Raw genomic sequence first — 26,046 nt, 5'->3', positions numbered from 1 at the left:
AGCCTTGACTGAAGAGGACTTCCAAAATTCGTCCGTTCATCGACTGGAATTGATCCTTGACCTCTCCAAGTAGAGAAACCACTATACTGCCACGGAGGACTTTCAATTAAGGATGTAATATCTTGTTCTGATAACCTCACATATAAATTCTTTCTCTTAATAAATCTTATAATCAGACGCCATTCCACCGTGCGCCAGTCACAACAAAAAAATTTCCAAGTTGCTTTTCATGATTATTTTTAAATATTTTTAAAAATATATATTTAAAAAAATAAAAAAGAATGGATTCTATTCTGATTTCAGGACATTACTTGGAAATCCTGCTAATTATTTTTAATAAAATTCACTTTACCACCTGGAAACTCTTTAGTTTCACTTACTGGTAAGTCAGGGTGCAATTTCTACAAAATTTTCAACCATTCAATCCTAACATCTAAATCTAATTGTTTTAATTCAGATACTGGAATTGATAAACTGGGTCTAAATCGGGTCAAATTTTGTAAAAATTCTATACTGACCTTCCAATAAATGTAATTTAAACGGCTATCTTTTTGCAAATTATAAAACACTGATAAAGGCAGGAAAAGGTGAATAAAAGTTGATAAAAGTAGATTTGTAGACCTTCAGCATGCGCTTGATAGTGTCTCACAGAAACCTCTTTCCAACAAAGGAGCTGTTGATAGATATTTTACTTGATAGTTTAATTTCTGGCTAATAATTTATATCAACAACAAAAGAATTCTGCTAAGGATTCAACTCATTTTAGCTTATCCCTGTGTGGTCCACACTTGCGCGTTCGAACCTAAAACCTTTCTATTCGGCAAACGCGTAGGCGCGTGACAGAAAGTTCAAGTCCCGAATAACTTATTTTGTTATTAGATTTTATGTGCATAATATAAATTTTAATAAGCTTTTATGTCATTATTTATATACACTTAATCAATCTCAAAGTAGAGGCCTTTAACATTTTTCTATATTTTTGATATGATGTGGCCAAGTTAGTCGGTTTCAGTTGAAACTGCATGGGGAACTTCACACAGATAAACAGAAAAACCGCCGATGGAATATATCCAGTTTACAGATACACTACTGGAGCCCTTAGCTTTTTTCCGCCTAAAATAAAAAAAAACATTAATTAACCTCAATATTTAAAGATATTTTACAGCCTAAAAGGTCTTCGGACTTGATGCCAAATATTATTCAAAATGAATAAAAAACATTCTGCTGTTTCACGAATATGATTTGATAATTACTATTTAATTTCACAAGTTCCTACGAGTTTTACCACTGCTGGTGTTATTTTTTCGGTTAAATACCCACAAAGCAACATCAAGCGTGGCGGACCTATCTTAAAGATAGCGAAAAGGCTTCTTTTTAGGCAAGTAAGTAGCAAGAGTAAGTAAACCCCTAGAAGTAGTGTTCCCAAAAGTTGGGTGTGGAAGTCTCCCATGTCATCGTACAAATTTTAGTTATCCTTGCCATTCGAAAAAGGATTTTACATCCATTATTAATAATTAATCACCGTGAGTGACAACTTTTCTGGCAACAGATATTCAAAGAAATACGCCGAACACCAAATGCTTATGACATGATCAGAAAACTATGATGTATCATTTTCATCAATCATTATGAAGCTCTTAAAAAAATAAAAGAGAAACTGTCAACCATCAATTGTCTCACAGCGCTCTGCGATTGCGATTATATCATAAATATTGAAATTGAGTATGTTCCTTTATGTTTATATTTCATTTCACACTGGATATATATCTTTTTTGTTTTATGAATTTTCCAGAACTATAGAATGTATGGGAATAATGATATTATATTTCTTAAAAGTAATTCAAACTTTGTACATATATAAATTTATATTTAATTTATTTCTTTTTTTTTTAATAGAAAATCGAGCAGCCCTTCCTGGCAGCAGTCCAGGAGACGTTAGGCGACCGTTATACTGAGAATATGGAGAACATTTACAAAATAACCATTCATTTCATTCTGCAAACCGTTATCGAAGGTTTTGAACAAGGCGAGGAACAGGCATTTGCTGCGACGGTGGAAGATACGCAGTCCCCAGACAACCTCTGACAGCAGCTAAATAACGAACGCGACAAGAAGTCGCCACTTGCAGCTTTTTCCGTCAGCCTTGAAGAAACCGTCCGAGACATCAAGTGTCCAAGGATGTTTGCGAAAAGAACAATTCATTGTGTTAACAAAAAATCTGGTGTTTGCGTGTATATATACATACATACATGTATATATATGTTCATGTATGTATGACCACAAAGGATTATCCAAGGGTAATTTATGCAGCTGACGGGAAAAAAAATTAAACAAGACTACTCCTGAACTGAATATTATAGCCAAAGCATAAATTCTGTAGAAGGCACCATGGGCAGGTCTTTTTGTTTTCTTTTCGCTGAAACAATGGTCAGAATATCCAATTTAAAATGGAGTTGTGTCTTCTAATATCCATGTATATATTTTGGAAGCGTTGGTCTTCTTATATACCACAGTTCTTTTATAAAGCAGAATTCTCCTCATGTTAGATTTCAATCCAGTTTTAACATTACTCATTTCTAGCATGTTGTCCAATAATCTTCGCTATAGAAGACTTGCTGCTTCTATTAAAATACATAAAATTTACCTAAAGTATTGGGAACTTCGTGCCTTTATGAACAAGCGATTCATCTGAGTATTTAATGAGAATACAAAATAGGCAAATATTCTACAACGGTTTATAAACTGTGAGGTGCTATTCAGTGGTAGCGTGAAATAAAATTGCCAAATAGTTTAAGATACCAAAAAAGAAAAGTGAAAAATTTAGTATTGTAAAAAATTAACGAGTTCATCATTATTATTACATCGCATTTTAAAATTTAAGTTGGAAATGGCGCGTATTGTTTTTCACCTTTAGATAAACTAATTTTTTATTAATCCAGTAAAGTAGGATTGTGTCAGTACAAGTTTCTAATTTATATAGAATTATAGCTAATACGCTTTGTTAGCGTTTATGTTAAATTTAAAACCATTATTATTTGGATAGCGTTTGCCAGCACAGAATTCTTGAGGGAGACCGTGCAAAACTACCATAAATAACCCAATAAAAACCTACATGGAAGAGTTATCCCCGGAAATCTGATATCTGATGGAAATTTAAATGTCATGAACCTCACTGAGTCTCACCTCATTCGTATTCCATGTCATCGCTTTATGTTTAAGTCGCATATGGTCCAAACTTTTTAGGGTTGGTGGATCATAAATAGGACATAAAGTTGTTGGTATTATAATGAATTAAATAGAATAATGTGTACAGCATAATTATAATACATTTAAAATCGAATCACAGTATTTAATTTTTTTAAAGTTACTTAAATAATGTATTTGGTTTGGGAGTGTAATAACTGGGGTTCAGCCGACTTTACTGAATTCAACAAACCGACCTAAAATAATTATGACTAATATTTGTATATACTATATATATTAAGTAGTTAATATATTGTAATTGTTACTCAGGTTTCGCTTTCATCATCACTAACATAAATGTGGATTATTTATGCAGTATTTTTCGATCGTTTTAAGCAGCTTGCAGCTTTCGAATGCTCCAGCAGCCTGTGAAAGCCTTTTATAAAATGGGCAATATTTATATCGTTGAAGAATCTATTAGATCATGCATGATACCAATTTTGAAATATATACTAAGCGGAAACTAATAATGAAGTTGTTTTTTTATTATTATTTTAAGAAGAAAAGATAAATCGATACCTTGACATCATTTTAATAAATGGAACGAATTCCAATGCGATTTTCTCATCAGTACTGAACACTATATTGTTTCAATATTGATTCGAGAATTTTATATCACCATTTGTTGGAGACTCAAGGCCTGATTAATAAATCTATGCCTTCCAGTGAAATGTGAGTAGGCGAGTGGCGGTGCTAGTCAACCCTCTTCGTAGGTCTTAGATCGTTGTCTATATTTGGTCCAAGACCTGGATAATTTGATTTTTAAATAAATATGGTTTTATGCTGACGTATAGTTAATTTCTAATCATATATCATTTTTTATATCTTTGTAGAAAGACCAATACGGTATTTCTACAAAGTTCTTGTAGAAAAAACGTTTATACAAAGTCTTTGTAGAAAGACCAACATGGTCTTTCTACAAAGTTTTTGCTTCATTATGATAATTGCATTTCCAATAAATGTTATTTTTCTCTCTCCAGGATTCTTTCGGGTCTGAGAATATTTGAGATCTTATTTCTTATCTTACTGGAGTTTAATACCGACTAATAATAAGAAGAATACATTTGTGACAAAGGTGTACCCAACCTTGAAGTGACAAATGCTTTCAAAGCGGAAAATATTATATACATTTCTGGAAGAATCAAAGACAGACTTGGACAGGTGGACGAATTGATTAGTTACGCCATAAACGATGGAAATATTTTGAAAATTATAAGATTTACAGATAACTTATAAAGGACAAGCTACTATTTGCTAATGCAATTTTCAGAATATAATGAAAGAGGTGACGTTTCTGCAAGCAATTTAAAATAAGATTTTGATGTTGGCATATTTCCAATACCATCAGAAGCATTACGTAAATGTTCTTTTAACTGCCATTTTTTAAGACAAACCGACGATGAAAATTGGAAATAAATAAAATGCGAAGTCAAACAGACAAGGCATTTTTCCGTTCCAAGGGAAAGAGCATTCCAATAAGATCAGTATTTTCTGTGATAGTTAAGAGATAATTTTCTACTCTCCCCCTTTGCCCTCTGTTTAATATACGAGGAATCAGTGACTGTGGTCTTTGTTATGGCTGTGTGCAATGCCTGCATTCTGTGTCATCTGAAATTGGGTCTCCTCCATCTCTCGCCTCCCACCCGTAATGTTGATGAGATTAACTTTCTTTTAGATTTCTAAAAGGCAAACTTCGTGAAAATAAGTTCTCATTTTACGATGCTCTTTTTGAAGAAATGTAGAATGCTGTAAGACAAAGGAAATGTCTGATGATAAGTTGTACGTATTAATCTGTGGAAGATGAAACAAATAAATAGACAAAATTAGATAAATTATTTAAAGTTGATATACCAAGGAGTAAGGGAAGGAAGTAAGGGACAGTTAGTTCAATTCGAGAATGAATAAATACTAAGGCTAACTTGATTAATATATACGTTGCATTCAGAAATATTCAAGCTGTTGTCTAAAAGCACATTTTGGTCGATGCTGTTGGGCACTATAATTTCATGTGTACAGCTACCTGCAACAGGAACAACGATTATCGAACAATGATTATTTGAAACGGCTATCAAAGTTTTTCTTTGATAGCCGTTTCAAAAAAATTTAAGAACAGTGGGCATTACCTATGACCGCATTCAGTTTTTATGAATTGCCTTCTTGGCAGTTTAAATTGCAAATCTGTCCAGCAAATGGCAACTTCTTAACTTTAGGGTTGTTTTTGTGTTCTGCTGGCATGGTCCTATAAAGATCGGCAACGTTCTTTCTGAGAAATCTCTTCGTTGATCGGAACAAGAAATTCTCTTTGATTTTTTTTTAAATGAACCTAACCTGCGTGTCTTTTTATAAATAATTGCTTTAATGCTCGCAGAACACCTCAACATTTACAATAACCTTCCTGATTGGTACTACCTACCAACCTTCTTACTTTTATAGAATGTATATTACTTTCTAAAATAAGTAGAAATAATGACCTAAGACGATTCTCTATTACATTTTGTGCAGATTTATCTTAAATGTCATTAATTACTGGACTTTTGCCTATTTGAAAATGCGTTGTCTGTAGTAGTTTTGCCAGTTTAGCACAAACCTTTCGCAACCTTAACGGATAGAATTAAAAACATGGTAGCATGCACAGAGTTCTATTACACATAATTCGAGCATTCAAGACTACTAGGACGACTGAGACATTATTGATTTTCCTTAGATGTTTTTGATTACTGAATTTAAGTTTTGTCAGCTGTTATCAGGAGAATATTCATTTTTATATTTCGTTTATTGGTGGTAGTTGTCTGATTTACTGTGCTTATATTTTTCCATTTATTATGGATTTCATTTCTGTAGATTTTATGACTACTAGTACTGACAGCTGATTTGACTTGATTTTTCTAAGGGTAAAATTTGTCCGCCTGAGAATTCTGGTGAGGCATGTTCTTGTCAGAAAACTTTGTCTTCGGGATGTCTGGTTAGGATTAAATTGGTGACTTGGCTGAGGTCAAGAAAATCTTCTGCAATAGACCCTTGCTCGGAGGAGTGTATTGACTTATTTTGATTTTTAGGATCCTACGGAGAGGTCACGAGTGAAGGGGAATTTGAACTTGGTATTGATCTATGTACCAGTAATCTGAGGTAATAAATTTTCTTTTAAATTGATAATTACTCCCGACCAAATAATTAGGACAGGATACAAACGTCATTGTTCGCATTTTCGAAATGTTCGCAGTTCTAAAATGGAGTAATTTGTTTGTATTTAACGAGATAAATTGTATGTGTAGTGTTGTTGAAATTGTTTTCTTTTTTATTTTTTTGATAATGATATCTAACGTCTTGTGTGAGGAGTCTTTGGAATGATTGATCCTGTATGAGTAGATCAATCTTCTTAGGATCTCTTCTCAGGAAAAATGTGACTTGGCCTGATTCAGTCCCTGATCGAAAAATAAATAAATATTAAAGGATACTTTTCTTTCCGGGATGCAGTTAGCCTATCCAAGGCTGAGGTATAAAGTTTTCTTTCCTCCCAGATATACGGGTTTTCCATCCAGCAAACATACCATGCGATCTAGCATTTACAAACAACAAACACATAATTTTCTACTCTCCTTTTGCCCTCTGTTTAAGATAATCTTATCATTTTCACTTCATTTATTATTAATTATATCAACATGACATTTGTTTGTCTTTTCACGAACTTCTCATCATCCTTGCGCGATCAGCATAGTTCAAATCCTCATTAGGATTTGAACTCTTCTCATCAGAATCCGGTTTCGAATCCCATTGAGAAGGGAGAAATTTCTGTAGGCCTTTTTCATTCCGTGGCCAAATTCCTTGGGCGAGGGTTGAAGTGTTTTATCTCCCGGAAAATTAAAAATTTTCCCCCCAGCAAACAGGCAGGCCGACCCGAAGGATACATACAAATACAGTTACGTCATACTAGCACCTCGTGGTGCCTAGGTGCTTAAGGCATGGGCATTTATCTTGAAATACATTCAGTTTGGGTTGAGGTAACCCAGAATTCACAAATGAGCTGCTATGCAACTCACTGAGGGGAGGGGGGCGGAGGATGAGGATGTATAAGTATCTCGTCTGGATTCAATTAAGATTCATTGTGTGACACAAAGTCAGATTACCAGCTTAAATAAAAGCAAAACATGAAATCAGATAGCTTTTCAATTTAAATCTGATCTCAGCACTGGAAGGTAATACTTTAAAGTGCTGTATATATATATATATATATATATATATATATATATATATATATATATATGTGAACTTTGCTATAATAAAGAAAAGCGAAAGTGGTTTTCTCACCCTTGAAAGTAAACAGACAAAACTAATGAGAAAAGAATAATCACATCTTATTAGAAATTTATTTTATAGTGACAAGGATACCTGCCATTTGCGCTCTAAATGGTATTTTTTAATATTTCTTTAGTAACAGTTAAGTTGTTCAGACACCAATTCGATTATGGTACGGTGCTCCTTTGTTTGGAGGCCTATTATTGAATTTGTACGTGTGTGTGTGTGATAAATTGCTGGTACAGTGTGAATTCCCTCAATTTTAATAGCTAGAGGAGTAGTTCAAGTGTAACAACCTTTCTTCCTTCTTATACGCTTTTCTTTCTATCCCTTACGACGTGTCTGTATTCATCTTTCAGTATCCTTCGAGCGTGAAGGTGTACTTTAATGTATTGTGACACCATATAAAACCTTTTTCTTCCCTTCCTGTGTAGAATAGTTCTTCAGTGTAAACTGTTTTCTTATGTCGTGCGTGTGAAATATACCAGAGATGTATCGGCAAAGTCCATGGACCGAATATATCTACAAACAAACTAGTCCATACCATATTTGCTATTTTAAACTTGCCTCCTTTCTACTCTCTTATATATACAACTCATAAGTTGAAACTTCTACATTCTCAATAAAATATCATTGAAAATAAAATATGTGTTTGAGTTTTTATTTAACAGCACTTCACATCTGTATATTTCAATATTCCAGTTCGCTTCATTTATGGTGTATTCAGTTCAACTTAAAATACAGCAACAGATATTATGGCATTTAGGAATTTATGGAATTTTGCTGATGGATTTTATTCTGAACGCTAAAAAAGGCCTAAAATAACAAAGATGACTGCTAGATATTCTTTTTAAAAGCAATGAGGAATTTTATCAATATTTATATTCAGCAGGAATCGAGGTTTACTTTTAATGTTGTCCTTCGGGTGTATGACGGGATAGGAACAACATACCATACTAGCTGTTAAACATCTGCTTTATGCAGTTGCATAAATGGTCTGATAAATGAAAAATGGTTTAATCCTTCTAAATGCCAGGTTTTGCACTTATGAAATCCAGGAGTTACTTATAAGCTGTGAGAATGTTAAAGGCTCAGGACGAAAAACACATGGGGTTTATGCTTCAGTGAGACATAAAATTTTTCATGCAGCATAAACAGTCAGCTAGAAAGGCACACATGGTGAAACCGCATTTAGAATATCGTGATGAGGTCTGCAGGTCACAGTTGAAGAAAGACAGCTTCCAAAAGGATTAAAAGAAGGAAAACCACAGTGGTGAGAGGTACTAATCAATGCTCATACGAAGAAGTCTTAGAAGGTACAGATGTGTAGCTTAGCAACTAGACATTAAAGGGAAAAGGGATCTGATATAAGCCTTGAAGGAAATTAGAAGAATGAAAGAGGAGGTATATTTTCACTAGTAGAAGGTAGTAGAACGAGGGGTTCCAAATACAAAACTTTGGTTAGTAGCAGAAGGGTAGATCTCATGAAATTTACTTTCTAATGCTATAAAGCATTAGAACGAATTGCCTTCCACAGTGGTCGAACATGGATTAGATCAAGTTCGAAACGGAATTGGACAGCCATGCTTTGGAGATTAAAGTATGAGAAATAGAGAAGTTTCAACCTTTTTTGGCAGATGCAGAAACGACTGCTTTATTGCATTATTTAGGCATCATAATACTAATGCTATGCAGTATTGGCTTCTCAGTTTTTGATAATCATGATTTTTGATATTCAAATATCATTTTTGATATTCATACTTCATCAAAATGGAAGAATATTTCTCAAAAATTCAATTTTGGATCTTATAATAATGTTAACAGTACAAAACAGGTATAGAGTCATAGGGTATTATAATAGTGATAGCTATACTATTGTCCAAAAATGACATCAATGAAATCTAAGATATTAATAAAATACGTACAGTATTTGAGATGGAATTGAATTCCATCTCGTAGTTAACACTACACCTATCTAGTACTAAAAATGATTTCATTATACATTAGTACATAATAAAATAATTTTTGGTACTGTGGATGGCAATAAATGGTAGGTGATAATGTACAGTCTACGCTCATTTATTTGTTAGTGCACTGTATTCTCTCCGATACAATACACACAAAGAAAAACATAAAAATCTATCTTAATTCTAGGGTTGAAATGATAAGAAAAAACTCATTAATTATTAAGCAAATATTAATTTAAAACTGCATTCATTATTTAAAAAAAACAAACAAACAAAGTAATTGAAATATGCACAGATATACCAATACTCTGCTCATACAATTATAAATAATACAGACAATTATTTTGTCTGACGTAATGTATTGATGACACAAAATAATTTAAAGCACTTGCTTGAGGTAATTCATTGATGCCCTCGACAAAGAGTGATGACATTAATTTTCTTGAGTGCAGAAGTCCTCGAAGCTGTGAGGATATTTTGCCTATGGTATTTGTCAGTCGCAAATTTTGCAGAGTTATCTTTCAATGCTTTGACAGATTGAAGTACAGTATTTTTTTCATTTAACTTCTCAGAGAGGATAGATTGATAATGAAAAAAATTCTTGTCACACAGAGATGAGGCTTCGTGCATTTCAATGGTTGTAGAAGACTGGGCAGCCTTAGAGTTGAAATCAGAGTAATAGTATTGTGTGAACGCTGTCCAGAAGAAAATTGAAAACTCAACTGTATGGATTAAGGATTGTAGGGTAAATAGTACATAAGACAAGGGCAGGGCATAGAAATCGGAGGATTTATTTCTTGGTGGTGTCAAGCTCATGTAGATAGAACAGATACTGCTTTATCTGCCAATGCCACTCAAAGAGGCCGTATAGATTAGATTCTCGGGTAATTGCGAAAACGTAATTTCGGATCGAATGTGTTAGAATTATCAATTACAACTAGCACTGTCGCTGTTAGTTCAGCGGTTACAATCGCTGGCCTTGTATACCGTGGAGAAAAGGCCTAGGTTCGAATTCCGTGTAAACGGGAAAAATATAGGTTCTCTTCACACTGGCCAAGTTAATCGGTCTCAGGATAGAGCTTCGATTTCTTCCCTTAAAGCTTTACTTTCTTTGAAAACAACGATCTCCCCTTCAGGTATGACTGAGAGTAATCTGTCCTTTCTCACTAGTGCCACATTTATTATAAGTCCCATTTCACAGACAGTTTCATCGGAACTGACGTATCATGACTAAACTAACCGATGCGCCAAACATTTCTAAACAACAACAAACAGGTTCATCTCTAATTAGGTGTTCAACCTTGTTCCACAACTTAAACTTTTGTCATTTCAGAAAGATGAGTTAACGCAAAAGCATCCTGACTGGTTTCGGTCGAACAACACATCCCTTGACACCCATATTTCCTCCTGAGTATGCTCATCCTGTTACTTCACACATTTGTTGCCCCCGCAGTAATTTCTAGCCTCACTAACAAGCCCTCAGGAGTGATGAAATAATAGAGAAAACTAATAACTACTCTACAAGGAGTAGTACCATGAATTATCACTTGTATTTGAATGATAGTTACAATAAATTCGATCTGATACATAAATAATAATAACGATATATAAATCTAGTTATTGTCAGATATACCGATGCAATATTTGTCGAATATTTGCCTAAGTTTTGCTTTATTATAATGTGTAACTTTACGTTAATTTGTTATTTACCTGGCTCTTCTCTTTTTGTCTTATATTGCAGGGTAAAAAGTATCTAGTAAACTCCGTACACTTGTTCAAGATTAGATGTTTCATTAGACATAAAAAATGAGATACAATTTGCAAGTTTTAATATTGCCTCTTTAAGAAAATTGATGGTTGTGTTATATAGCTAAAGTTTATCTCCAAACATTGCTTTGAGCAAAAATAATGTTTGAATGACTCAAAAACATATAACATCACTTTACTGTTTGCTCTTTAAGCAATTTACCTACCCTACTTGCAGCTTACGTTTTCCCCTTTTGTGCCCACATATAAATTATAACAAATTCATCCACTTCCAGAGAAATACGCTCACCATAGTCATAAGATTTATTCTGTCGTTACTTATACTACGGGAAATGGATATTTCCTTCCCTTTCAAATTCTTAATGTACGGGAAATATAAGAATGGAAGAACATAAAAAGGCTGCAAATTATAGGAAGCAATATAAAGGAAAGGTTATAGCTTAAAACACGCCAGAAAAGTGCAATTTTACTGTTGGAGTTATCAGCTTACACGGCTAAGTAAACTTGGAGAGTGAGGAAGCAGGCTACAATTTCAGAAAATGGTTGCCCATTTGGACTTAAGAGAAGCGATGATAAAAAAAAAAAGTATAGCGTTTCATACATTTTGTTCTGTTTAATTAAAATGCATCTTTCAAGAACTATAAACGGGTAACATCAAAGTGGCGATATTTCTCATTTCGCGTGATTTTTGCTACCTAGAAAATTATAATTGTACAACGTTAATTAAATATAAAAAATCTATTAAACTTAAATTCAATAGAATGCAAGGTTTATCGATTAATTTGGAACCACTGAGAGCTCTTTAAAAACTTCCAGTGAAATATGTTATTTGTTTAATTAATAGTCGTAATTAAATTATGGGATTTCAAATAAAAATAAAATATTTAATAACATTCTCTCTCCTAATTTTTAAGGACAAATATATATAAATATAATAAAGATTATTTCATTTTATAGGCTACACTGTCTCATGGATCGATACTAAAATGCAATCAGAGTTAAAAACAAATATGAAGAGGCCAAAGAGTGAATTTTTCATCTTTCATTGTCATTACATGCAATTTCAATGATTTATTAGCATTTCAATGATTTCAATTAGCATTTCAACGAAACTCCTTTCCGTCCTTTAATCTCATGGTCTTTATCAAAAATAGAAATGAATGAGGATAAGGTATGATAAAAAAAAAAGTTTAGAATATCATACATTTTGTTATGTTTCATTAAATTGCATCTTTAAAAAAATATAAACAGGTCAACAGAAATTGAAACATTCTTTGGCATCCACGTGCGTACATGATTTCTGATGGAATACATACCATTCAATTTTGCTTTCTTTCTGCTTAAAGCAAATTTAACAAGATTACAGCAGTTTACTTGACCTCATTTTTGACTTAATGCCTTTCGGTTAGATTAGAAACTAAAAGTAATGTGGTTTCCATTCAGACATACACTTACTGCTAGCATACGAAATCGGCTTTATCTAAAAATTATAAAATTTTATATATCCATGCGGTAAATTTATTTGTATTAATTCCTGTGTTCTGTAAAATGTAGTGGTAGATTTATTTGTATTAAATTCTGTATAAAATCGTCATTGGTATTATAAACAGGTATCTCGAAAATATATTTAAGGGATATACATTTTTTACGAAAAAATATGACTGGAATTAAAGAATATTATGAGAGGTACGTGAACAAATTGTTGAATTTCTAGGAGTACGTCAACAAAAAAGGTTAAATACTATTGACTTCGTAATGTGAATTCCATTTTGAGATAAAAGAGGTGTGGCAGATTCAAACTTGCAGCGAATGTGGGTTGGGTTTTGAACTGTTTTATATGAAATATATTTTGCCGGATAAATGGAAATATTTACCATAAACTACGATAAATTTCACTTTCATTTTCTGAATAATACGAATTATGATTAAGACTAGTTTGGTTATGTTTATTATTCTAATTTATATTTTTTTCTTTGACAATTTATGCAGATGTGCTCGTAAATTTTATTCCCCAAATATACAAACTGCATAATAAAAGTGAGAATTTGTACTCCTGAATTTTGAAATCCAGAACCTGGGATTGAATCGATTCATCAAGAATATATAAAATATTAAATCAAATAATAAAGCATTCGTATATGAATTAAGTTCATTTACTGAAATGATACAATTAAACAAATTGGTCGCCTCAATATTTAAACGTAGCACAGTATTGGTAACGTTTCGATTTTTTATTAAATCTCATCTTCAAGACGAGTAAGGTACAACAAGAACACAAAAACTGGTTTCGCAGCTTTTTTCGCTCGTGTTCTTAAAACATTTTATCGTTTTAAACGTTGGACCCTTGGGCCCCCTTGCTAGACCACTATCGTAACTTTATGACATGGATTTTTATTTATTTATTTTTTATTTCATTGGAAACAATGAAATTAATTTTTTTTATGGTTTGGCTGTTAATTTTTAGATTTGTGGTGCTTCTGTTATATCTTTTTTATTTATTTATTTATTGGGATCTATATAAAAAGGATTTTTCGTATTTTTATGCAAAGAAAAATACTTTTATATTCCCGGCATAATTACTCTTTTTTTTTGTTTTTATAATTTCATGACACTGTATTTCATACAATTTTTAATAATTTCAGTTTTGTCAAATAAATCAGCCTGATTTATTTAGGCTGATTTATTAATTCAACCTAACGGGCATAACCCCTCTTATCCTACAATAAAGTGAAATTTAACGTAATTTGTAGTAAATGTTTCATTTCTCTTACAGTTCAGTTCATGGACAATAATTTTATAAATTCGCTGTGAAGATAATTTATTTTAAACATTTTGTTTCGTTTGCTGAGTAACTGAAAAATGGATAAAACCACTTTTGGAATGAGACACTCAATTGCTTGATCACCCCTCGCGACAGCAACCATCTCCACGTTTTATTTTATGTAAATTGTCCACTATTCAAATCCGAGAACAGTGCGGTAGAATAGAGATATAAACGCAGCTGTAGGATAAAGAAGTGTCATTTATACGTGCATTTTCACTATTTCACTCGGAAATTAAGTTCGTTGAATTTGAACATTGATTTGGGTGGAATGTCATAGAACAGTGTTTTTCAGAATATCTACATAAACTTTATTTGGTTCATTCAGTACAAAACAATCTTTGTGTTCGTGGTGATAAACAAAATTCGAATTACGTTGCAAAAAATCTGTTTTAAGTGCAGAAATATGGAGTATATTTTTCTTTTATTTTCAAGTGCATCGAAATGTAACAAGCGCTCATTTTTGGTGAAACATTTCACAGAACCCTTGGAAATGTTTGGGGAACGGTGGTTGAGAAACTACCAGAGCACGACGAATTCGGTGCTTCTCAACATTCTGAAAACCTAGAATAGACGACAGTTGGCCATTTCATGGATGCCTTCCAACTAGGGATGATGGTTGATATTGAACAAAAGCAGGTAAGGAAGAATTTGTTCTTTGGAAGTTACCCTTTGATAGATGATGATATCTTTTTAAAAATAGCGTGTCATTCATAAAGGCTAATTCATTGACACTACTGTGTTGGGGGAGGATTCACTGCCCCTCCTCTCAACACTCAGCTTTCTAAAACTCTAATGTATTAACCAATCTGATGCAATGAATGTTCCTTAACCTATAAGCTGCAAAATATGTCAAAGTAGAAAACGAGACCGTATTCGCAATTTGTACCTTGAACCTTGAGTTTTATTATTATTACGGTGGAGTCTCTGAATGTTGAAACCACGTTGAGAATCTTATTTATTTTGCTGGTATTTCTATAGAGTTCTGCGTGCCAGTTAGACAGAGAAAGAACACCCCTCTTGTATTCTCCTATACACATAGTTGCAAATACTCGTTACGTGGATTGCTACCGAAATTTTTATTGCTTTCTAATGATTTACGAACACATTCAGGTTTCTAGTATCCCCCTTTAGAAATGACCTGCCAGATACCGTGGTCTGTCCTCTTCCGATCTTCAAATGTACAAATATCAACACTTATTTATCTTTTGATTAATATAAATTAAATATTACAATCGTATTTTACTCTGATCTTTTATGGTCATCCCAGAATATAAACAGAATTTATGTCATTAAGTTCGCCGAGTGAAAAGTGCACTTGGAATTCGTTCTACTTTACTCTCTAAATTTGTTATTTGTTTTTTTTTTTCTTGCCACGTTGTGGTCACTGCCCTTTGTTTACTGCACCTTCTCCATTTGCCACAATTTTCTGAGCTGCTACCGTTCATTAGGTAGCTATTAGAACATTTACTTTGGTGAGTACCCAGGTATAAGTAATACAATAATTATTAATGAAAACTGCTCAAATCTGTCTTCGTGAGTAGAGTGGAACTAATTGAAACCGTTATATAACCACAAATGATGAGTGGCTGTACAATGGGAATGCGTTGAGAACAATTAAACTTATTCTATTAAGGGTAGCCTTGCTGTCTGGGGGAAAATTAAATTATGGGGAACTGGTGACCCAATTAAGTGCGTTGCTTGTCAAACGAGCATTAACCAGCGATGATGGCAGCTTGTTGGTCATTATCGCTGCTTCAGTCTTGCTGAGAAAGAGTACACACACACACAAGTTCCGTATTCTTCAAAAGACAGACAGAAAACGAAGAAAAGAAAGAAGCCTGGAAGATCTCTCTTGTTCGAAGAAAACTCCTCTTGCTAATTCGACGCTGAGTTCCTGCATCAACTTTCCTGCTGGGAATACGTTTTGTCCACTTCCAACCCCTATGGCTTTCCCTTCTGCAGCGAAAAGCGATATAACACATCTGTGTGGGAGTAACGAACTCAGACTAACAGTTAAACCTTCTTGGAGTTTGTTTTCCTTGAAAGAAGCAAACCGGAAGCGAAAGGACAACTAAGGAGGTCACAAAGCACTAGAGTGAGAAACGGTATTCTCCTGGGACAAAAGACAAGAGTATTTTGGTGGAAGCCAATTTTGGAAACTTGTAGAACACGTATGAAGAAGCCTTTTAGAAATGCTGTAAATAAATAATAATCACCCATCACTCGGTAGCGTCGCGTACCATCGAATTCTCTTTAGAATAAACTCTACGACGCTCATCCACAGATGCGCACTTTTATGCACAGTCGTTCGTTTGTGCTTTCATAATCCATAGCTAAAATGTAGACGTATAATGTAACCGTACACCCTTCTCTTCCGCTTTTCTGACGTAAGCAGATCACCCACCACAATGCTCGTTACTATTACAAGATGGCATTTTCGTTTCTCTGATGGGTGATGTTATTACGTCAACGTAATCAAGCCCAATTGGAAGTAATAGAATCCAGATATGATTACCGGGAAGAAATATTGCTTCAGGATAAATTACAAGAATATTACAAACAAGAGATGCTACAGTTATGGCTTAAAATGTGAATTCTTTTTTTCTTTGAGTTAAAACCACGAGTGCATTTTCAAATTCGTTGAAAATTTGATTGACATTTCCTAACATGATTCTTTTCAAATATACTTTTCGCCTTTTTTTCTGTCTTGCGTGCCTTGCATACGTGTATTATTTGATTCATGAACACCTTCTTAAACTAGTTTTCATTCTATAAAATTAGGATGCTAGGGGTCGACCGAAAAGGCATTGGCGTGTTGTAAGAATATTAATAATAACCGAAGTCGCTTCGTCTTTTGTGCTTTTTTTCTTCTGTTTGTTATTTCAACGCTCTCTCCTACTTCCTTTAAGAAGAATGATTCTTTCACGGTTAAGAAGGTTGGCGGCTTACCTATAAAGAAATTCTTTGATGTTTCCTAAGTGGCTTGCTGTCTGGAGTACGTTGGCCTTCCACCAAGTGCTCTCTGAGGAAGACAACCCCATTCTGATAGCTATCAGCAGTGTAACTCTTCATACTCTTGAAGACGTAATTTAATTTGACGCAGTATTAAGCAAATTAGAGGAATAGAACCTTTCTTCGTATGGAACATCATCGTAATAAATAGAGCAAGAAAGCAATTCGAAGAATGAAAAAGTCTACCAATATATTTTTCTGAAAAAGATTGTCTATTCAGTACTACTTGCTTAATGATTTTTTTCGTTGTATATTGGTGACATGAATAAATACTTTTTCTAAGTAATAACTATGAACAGAAATACCTTTATTCCTGCTTCCGGACACAAGAAACAGGACTCAAACGGATTCAACTTACGCTTACTAATTATGAAAGATTATTACAATCAAGGAAGTGTTTTTAAGAAAAGTTTATACCCGCAATACATAGATCATTTCAAAGTGATGGCACATGAATCTATTTACTTTCATTCACTGATTTTTCCTCACTATAATTTTGTCTCATTTTAAGGGCTGTAGATATAATCTATTATAGATTATCAAAACCGTTCACGATATCGGCCTCGAATTTTGAATCTACAAAGGTAAATCGTATATCATTTGCAAAGGAATATAAACAGGAATCCAGTTTATGATATTAAGCAGAATTTGATGAGTTAAATTCGTATTTAAATATTAAGTAATTGATACATTTGCGCAAATGTATCAATTATTTAATAGCTGGCATTGTAAAGCAGGAGATTAACAGCAATGATAATAGTTGAACCAGTATATAATGCATAAAAGTGCTTTTATTACTACGGATATAAGTGATAAAATCCGCACGTGGGCAGGTTTTTTTTCCATAAGTATTCCTTGATTCGTTTGATAGAAATTGAACGAAGTGATATAATGAGAATAGTTGAACCAGTATAACTATGAAGGCTGAGAGGTATAAATAAAAAAAATATATATAAAGGAAAATGGAATTTACTAGTTAAATAAACTAAGCAATCAACATTAAACTAGAATTATTTTTTTTTTTGTCCATAAAAACAGAATTCATTCTGCTTATCTTAGCAGTATATCGCCAATTGCTTGGGCCTTGGTGCCACATTTTTTTGTGGATCCTCAGTACTTTTTAACGTTTCCTTTAGGGCTTTTGACCATTTCCTTTTGGAGCATTTCTTTGAGTTCAAGAAACCATGGAAGGTGTAGCTGCACCATCTTCATGGAGCTGCCAATTCAAATTATACATAGATTTTGATGAAATTACACAAAGCCGTCCACAAATATGTGGTGCTAAATAGGATGGTAATTTGCAATTTTGATCCTGCCGATTTTCGTTAAGTAAAACTCTGATCTCTGTTGCTGTGATCATTCTTTTAGGTTATCCAATTAAATTACGACCTATTTTGCAATATAACAATTTTATTAGACTCTAATACATAATTTAATGAAATACTGTTCCAGTTTGTTGATCAATGGAATGAATCTGCGTTCTCAATTTTTCTGCTTCCGTTCGTCCAGGGTATGTTGGTTGTTTGTTCTGTACATAACTTAAAATAAGTGTCGCGCGTTAACTTTGTATTATGTTAAAACAATTTCCACCCCCATCATGCCCTTTAATGGAAGTGTTTGAGTTGACCGCGATACCAGCTCACGGCGATGTTCTTGTATTATCTGTATCCTTCGAGATCCTCCGATATTTTGTGGTCATCCTGGAGTGGCGTATAAAGATAAAATTTATATAAGAACTCAGGGGCAATGTTTCTCTGAATTTTAAAACCCATAAAACAAGTAAATAACCTATGAACATCTTCTCTTACAACACAGCGTACATTGAGTACTGCAGGAGTACCATATAGCATTCGGTTGGGGAGGAAATTCACAATAGAATGCTTGAGGAGGGGAGGCAATGTACAACCCTACTCCTAGTTAATATACTGGGTGCAGGTTATGAACCCCATTCATAAGACTTTCAGACAAAAGCATATCTGGAAATCAAAGTTGTTGTTTTTTTTTTTTTTTGTTCTTAGTTTACCATGTATAAAAATATGCGAATTTACTGTAGTTAAATTGTAAGCCAAATTAAAAATAGCTTTTCGCTCAACAAATGTCAGTTTTATGAAGAAATCTGGCTCTGGAAATTCGTTTGAAACTGGTAAGATTTATTAACATGAAGTATTAAAAAAAAAAACGCGCGCAGTTTACTTTTTAGACATGGGAAATTATCATTCTCTATTAGTAAAAGAGGCTTAAAAAATGAAAGCTGATATCGATTTGTTAATTTCCATAAAATGCCACATTATAACAGAATAGCCCAATAATCTACTTATCTTCGTAAGAAGTTAATTAAATAAGTAGACATCAACTGAGAGACGTATATAGGCCATTCAGAATACACTCACTGGCCCGGAACAATTAATAAGCATTTATCTACTAATCACTCCAAGAACGCTCCCTGTAGAAGTCGTGTAGGTATGGAGTTAAAGGTGATTATCATCTTGGTTATCACGCGATGTCATCAAAAGGAAGCCGTGTTCTATTTCTGCCAATCTGGTTCAGCTTACGGATTATTTCACTTGTATCAAGAAAAAAAAAGAAGATTGAGTACTTCTTTGTACTTAAAACTTAGCAATGAGTTCATTCTATTTTTTTTCGTACTGTTTGAATTAAAGTTAATTGTTCTGGTTTCTTGATTAGTGAGTTAATTAACTTTTGAGTAGCGTTGCAAGCACGGAAAAATTTTCCTTCTTTTTTTTTTTTTTATTTTTATATGCGAAGAGCATGTGAGAAATTATACAAGAGAACGAAAATGGCCACGGATGAATTTCAATGCTCAAGAAAGGGTTAAGATTGCATACAATATGGAAATATGACATTGAGCATCAAAATGTTCAAATGTATAAGCATTAAAAAGCATCGCTCTAGAAATTATATTGAATTCTAATTCAATATAACAGAAATATTACAATATAAACATAATTGTCATCTTCCGCTAAATATCGATGTTTGCATCAATCATCTTTTCTAATACATAAACGACATTTTTTTTTTCTCCTAATCTGCCTTTGAAGAACTTTAGAAAAATCCCTGCTGTATTTTGGGGAACAAACAGCTTTTTTTTTTGCTTTTTTTAGAAAGTTAGTTTTTAATTGGTTTTATAAATAATGAGAGTAAGTTTTAAAATACTGTTCAGTTTAAAAATTACTGTTCTTAGTCGGTTGTATTGATATTTTTTTTTACATTACGCTGGAAGTGAACAGGATGAATTTCTTCCACTAAAATATATTAACATTAAAATGCAATTAGCATAAAAAAGGCTCCACTAGTTATTCATAAAATAAGGAAATGCGAGTAATTTCTGCAAGGTAGAATATATTTTAAACAATAATAATAGAGTAATGAACTTCGTTGTATTAAAGCTTTATTAATGAATTCGTGTTTTTTGGTTTTTTGATTTTTTTTCGTACTTCATGTTTTTATTATTAATAATAACGATATGAGATTTAAAGAGGCGGGATTTACTGATAAAAAGTGTGAATTTAGAACCGAATTACAGAGAATAAAGAAGGGGAATCTAGCATCGATATTTATTTATACATAAATAATAAATAGAACAAACAAAACGCACTAATTTTATTATCAAATAATACAAAAGGAATAATCCCAACTTTAAAGATTACAGATATGCTGCCCTTCTGTACAAAATGGCCATTCTTCCAGTTATGGAATATGCCTCAGTTGAGTCCTTATAGGAAGGTTCACTCGAATAAACATGGAAGTTATCCAGCTTAACATCGCGAAGTAGGTCTCCACCACGAATCCTCCTGTTCTATCCTAATATTACTATCAATCACTCTGTATATTGGCGTCTCAAAACTATTTAGTGCAAATAATCGTGTAAGTTTAGATTTATTTGATAACTTACAGAATGTGATGTATAGTCTAATTAGGCTTTTCTTTTTTTTCATCCCGGTAAGTGTCTAATTTGTTACTGTTTTCGGATTTTTTTTTCTTTTCTTTTCATTATACAGTGGTGGACAAAAATTGCATCACCTTAAAAAAAAAGTAAACATTTGTAGTGAAACGTATAAGATATTGTTTGATTACAGTCATTTTATTCGTCGCAAAGCAAAGGTATTGCGTCAGATAACGCTTCTATTGCATCAGACAGTAATTGCAAGGTATTGCATCAGCCGTTTCTATAAATACTACGTTGGAAGGCTATACACGCTCATTAGTATCTTGTTTTGCGGAGTTGTAAGCATGGCTCCATATGTTCAGTTGACACCAAGAAAAAAAAAAGTGGAGCTGTTGCTCTGTCCCAGGAAGAGCTTTCTACGCGTGCTATCGCTGATAAAATAGGCTGTCAACAGTATCCCGGGTGCTGAAATCAAAGCGTGAAGCCGGTGATGTGAAGAGAAGACCTGGATCAGGCCATGAGTGACTGCCTTCCCAAGATCGATATTTGAAACGGCTATACCTTCGTAATCGCCGTGCTAGTGTGCTCCTGATCTAAAACTGGACTTTGAGATGGCCAGTTTTAGATTGGGAGATGGAAGATGAGCAGGTTTGAGATGGGTCTTTGAAACAAGTGCACGAAATATCCACAGACGGCTTTCAGAGTGCGGTCGGCATGCCTATCGGCCCAAGAAAAAGCCTTTGTTGACCCAAAAAATGAGGAAGAAGCGACTTGCCTTGGCTAAAACGCATGTTTCATGGACAAAAGAGCAATGGGACACAGTCTTTACTGACGAATCGAAATTCAACCTGCATGGCTGGAATGGGAAGCGATAGGTCAGAAGAGGAAAATCAGTGGCGTTCCATCCTGACTGCATAACACCAACTTAAGTTTCCCGCCGGTCACATGGTCTGGGGATGCATAACAAGCAAAGGGGTGGAGCGAATTAAGTTTATTAACGGAACGGTGAATGCAGAAACCTACACTGCTATCTTGGAGGAGTGTCTGAAACCCGTTGTTAGGGATCGGCACACAGACGTCCAAAACTATTTTTCAACAGGACTTAGCGCCTTGCCACACAGCAAAATTGGTAAGTTTTATGCTATTTAGATTTAATGAGTTTGTCTTGTCTCACAAGGCTTAAAACATACTTATATCAATGTTCTCCCTCGTTTCTTTTCAGGCAACCCTTGCAATCGAATTTAAACTGCGCACGTGCGTGTTTTTTTCTTTTTAGGTCCTAGCCACTGAAATCTCGGGAAACGGTGGCAGAACCTGCCAGAGTGAATTTAGAATACTGGGTACTTGGTCTGCTTCCATGGGGCGAAAGTGGGGCAACGTCGGACCTCACCAGAGGTCTGGCGGCTAAATGGCTAGAGGAACAAAGGTAGACAACACCACACTTATACATTATCCACACACTTAAATCCCTGGCGTTTACAGCGTCATCACCTTACAAATTTTTTTTTTTTTTTCATCACAGGGAATTTATTTTATTTTTCTTATTTTATTTAATTATTTTTTTTAATTTTTTTATTATTATTATTTTTTTTATTTATTTATTATTATTATTTTTTATTATTTTATTTATTTATTTATTATTTTTTTATTATTTTTTTTTATTTTATTTCATTTATTTTTTTTTTTTTTTTGCACCACGGGAAATACATTATGTTTCTGTTTTTAGTTTAATTTTATTTTATTTATTTTTTTTTTTTTCCTCTCTGGAGTGGGCCCCCAGAGAAATCTGGCCCACCTTTTAGCAACATCAGGTGGTTCAGAGTCTCGTATCGAGACAGTACGTGCTCCATTGGGACTGGCCCACCTTCCCGTGGTGTGGACGAGTACCCAGAATCATCTGTCCAGGTGACTGATGCTTCTGGGTAGCCAAGAGAACAGAACACACACATAATACACACAAACCGACGTCACACACATCTGGCCCATTTGTAGTGATACTGTTCTTCACAGAGATACGAGGCGGAGTTGAACTCGCGTTCTAGGAGCCGCCCTTTACAAAAACACATGTCCACATGTCACCTTACAATGTGAACTACGCGGAGATGGGGGAAACCCCTGATGCCGTTTGACCCCAAACACTTTACACTTACCTAAACATCATTGCTGACCAGGTACACCCTTTCATGGCAACGGTCGTCCTCTCTGGCGGTGCCATCTTTCAGCAGGATAATGCGCCATGCCATACCGCACGCCTCCGTAGCCGAGTGGTCAGGAGTGGGAGTGCAATAGTACTCGGTCTTTAAGTAGACCGGGGTTCAAGCCCCTGACTGCTAAATACGGTCGATCTGCCAACCCGCACTGGAGCAGCGTGGCAGATTATGGTCCATTTCCCTCAGCATTAATTGTCGAGGAGGCTTCCATCCTGCAGTGGGTTGATAATGGCTGCAGTTTACCTTTACCTTTTTGCCATACCGCCCGGATTGTTCGACACTGGTTCGCGGAACATGGGGAAGATTTCCAGGTATTGCCCTGGCCCCCAAATTCCGCACACATTAATCTCATCGAACATCTGTGCTTTGTTGGAACAGCAACTCAATCTGCGGGGTCTCAACCACGGACCTGCAAATCATTTAACTCCTTACAGGAGTTAAATGATCTGCAGGTTACGTGTTGGTACCAGATACCACAAGACACATTTAGAAATCTTGTAGCGTCCATGACTCGCCGGGTACGAGCTGTTTTGGCTGAATGTGGAGGACCAACATCATGTTAGGTAGACATGTATAGTATCTTATGTAGGACGGCACCTGAACGTAAATTCATCTCCGCCTTTGTACACTGTGATGATTACAGAACGTATTGTAAAAGGCCAGAAATGTGTGTGTAATATGTTCGTGCAGAGTGTGTGTGTGTGTGTGTTGTTTAGTTGTTTTTGGCCTCTTTGTCACCAGGCAGGCGATCACCTGGAAGGCCTGCCCAGTGTCCGTCTACACCACGGGGAGGTAGGCCACAACTACACATGTATCGAAGTCGCCCTCAAAACACTCTGGTTTACCAGCTCTTACTGCCCTAATATCAGAGCAAAAATATATATGCATACATAAAATAAAAAATATATGTAAGTAAGTAATAAGAATTAGATAATAAAATCCTGTCCCTCGGGCAGCCCAAACCCAAGGTACCAGCAAAAAATAAAAATAAATAATAATAAAAAAAAATGTAATATAAAAAAAATGTGTATATATATCTCATCCCACACTGGCCAAAGACCTATGCCAGCAGGGGTCTCCACTAGGAAAGCAAGGAGGTATTCCGTAGGCGTCTCCGGCGATCAAAAGCATGACGAGCAAATTCTCGCAGGGACTGGAAGTTTTCTGTGGTGCTCAAGAAGTCCGGCTCCTTTCCGGGGACAGTGATACTGGTGGAGAGAAGGTTCTGTCGAAGATCTTGGTATTGATGGCAGTGGTATAAAATGTTCCCAGTCTTCTGGGTCGCCACAAGAACAGAGAGGTGATTCAGCAAGGTTGAAAGTTGCAAGTTTGGCATTAAGGAAGCCATGACCAGAGAGTAAGTAGAGAGTGTACACTCCAGGATGAAACCATTTCTGAGTGGACTCTAAAGTTGCAAAGGTGACGTTAGGGATGAACTTTAAAGTAACAAGACCCTTAGAGGTAGCGGACCATCTATCTTGCCAGCTCTGCATCAAAATATTCCAACAGCGTCTTTTCTCTGCCTTGGGATCCACAGTGACATCGATAGTAATACCAAGGAAGGTAACGGGGACAGCGTGCCTAATGTAGAAGCACAGACCTCAGTACACAAGAAAGATCGAGGGGCAGACAGCCGTTAAGGACCTGCAAAGCAGGGGTAGACACAGTCCTACAGGTCCTGCACATTGCTAAAAGCATTTTACGTTGAATGCTATGAAGTTTAGTCTGGACTGAAACCTTAACATGCCAGAACCAGGCGGCCGCGCCATAGGAACAAATTGGTAGAAACACAGCTTTGTAATATAACTGTAGAGAACGAGAATTAAGACCCCAAGATTGTTTAGAGACACGCAGAAGTGAGAAGGTAAGTTTTTTTGACTTTCTCTGAGAGCTCCTCCAAGTGTTTAGTAAACATAAGTTTACTATCAACAATCAGACCAAAAAATTTTAGAGAAGAAACCATGGAATTTGTTTTGAAGTTTTACAACAGGTGGCCGTGAAATATTAAGCGAATCCTTAACCAGCATCATTGTAGTTTTCGTGGAGGATATGGATAATTTATTTATGGTGGACCATTGAGAGAGATCTGACATGACTAAGTTGGCAGTACTTTCAAGGGAGGCACGGGGATTCCCTGGATCAGCAGGCCAAGATCGTCTGCATAAGCCAATTTTGAGGTATAAGGAATAGTTTTAAAGAGCCATTCGTCAAGAACGACGTTCCAGACAAGTGGTCCAAGAACAGAGCCCTGGGGACAGCCCCTAATGACAGAGAGGGAGATGGAGTTAGATCCAGAAATAACAGAAACTTTACGGTTTTCAAAATAACTTCTTAAAAGGTTATAGAGAGGAAGAGGACAATCGGCAGCACGTAAGCGAGCAAACAAACTAGACCACCATAAGAGATCAAAAGCCGCAGCGAAATCAACAAAAATGGCAACAACGTATTTAGAGCTTGCAGAGTTAACTCGAGAAAGGAATTCAACGACTGCTTCAGTTCCTCGTCCAGTTCGGGAACCATATTGATCGTCTGATACAAGAGAGGTGTTCGTATAAAGAGAAGTGAGGCTTATAGAAATCAACCTTTCAATGGTTTTGGCCAAATGCGATAACAGAGCAATAGGACAGAAGGACTTGCCACTCGGTGTGTTTGAAGGTTTAGGAATTAGTTTAAGAATAGCTGTCTTCCAGACAATAGGGAAAGTGTTTTCATTCAGACATTTGTTGAATAGAGTCGGGAGAACTGTTGGACGTAGCTTGTGGAATTGTTTGATAAAGATGGCCTCACGAAAGTCGAGGCCTAACATCATATTAGGTATGTATT

The 26,046-nt window shown here is 35.0% G+C and overlaps 2 protein-coding genes across 2 annotated transcripts in view; both read left to right on the top strand.

The window, feature by feature from the left end:
* Nucleotides 1-4,077, top strand: part of LOC150081905 (neuroglobin-like) — a 100,807-nt gene extending 96,730 nt beyond the window's left edge. Inside the window, exon 4 of the mRNA XM_090378975.1 lies at nt 1,897-4,077. Within this exon, the coding sequence (XP_090235101.1) occupies nt 1,897-2,085 (189 nt within the window). The 3' untranslated portion in view covers nt 2,086-4,077. The remainder of the gene's footprint in view (nt 1-1,896) is intronic.
* A 10,359-nt stretch (nt 4,078-14,436) lies between these two features.
* Nucleotides 14,437-26,046, top strand: part of LOC150081904 (uncharacterized) — a 117,439-nt gene continuing 105,829 nt past the window's right edge. Inside the window, exon 1 of the mRNA XM_090379808.1 lies at nt 14,437-14,730. The gene's annotated coding sequence lies outside the window, so the exon portion shown is untranslated. The remainder of the gene's footprint in view (nt 14,731-26,046) is intronic.

Source organism: Mastigoproctus giganteus, chromosome 8 (genome assembly GCF_048544385.1).
Source record: "Mastigoproctus giganteus isolate SK-2022 chromosome 8, ASM4854438v1, whole genome shotgun sequence".
NCBI lineage: Eukaryota > Metazoa > Arthropoda > Arachnida > Uropygi > Thelyphonidae > Mastigoproctus > Mastigoproctus giganteus.
The sequence above is the reverse complement of the archived record's forward strand: the minus strand, read 5'-3'. Positions and strand labels throughout refer to the sequence as shown.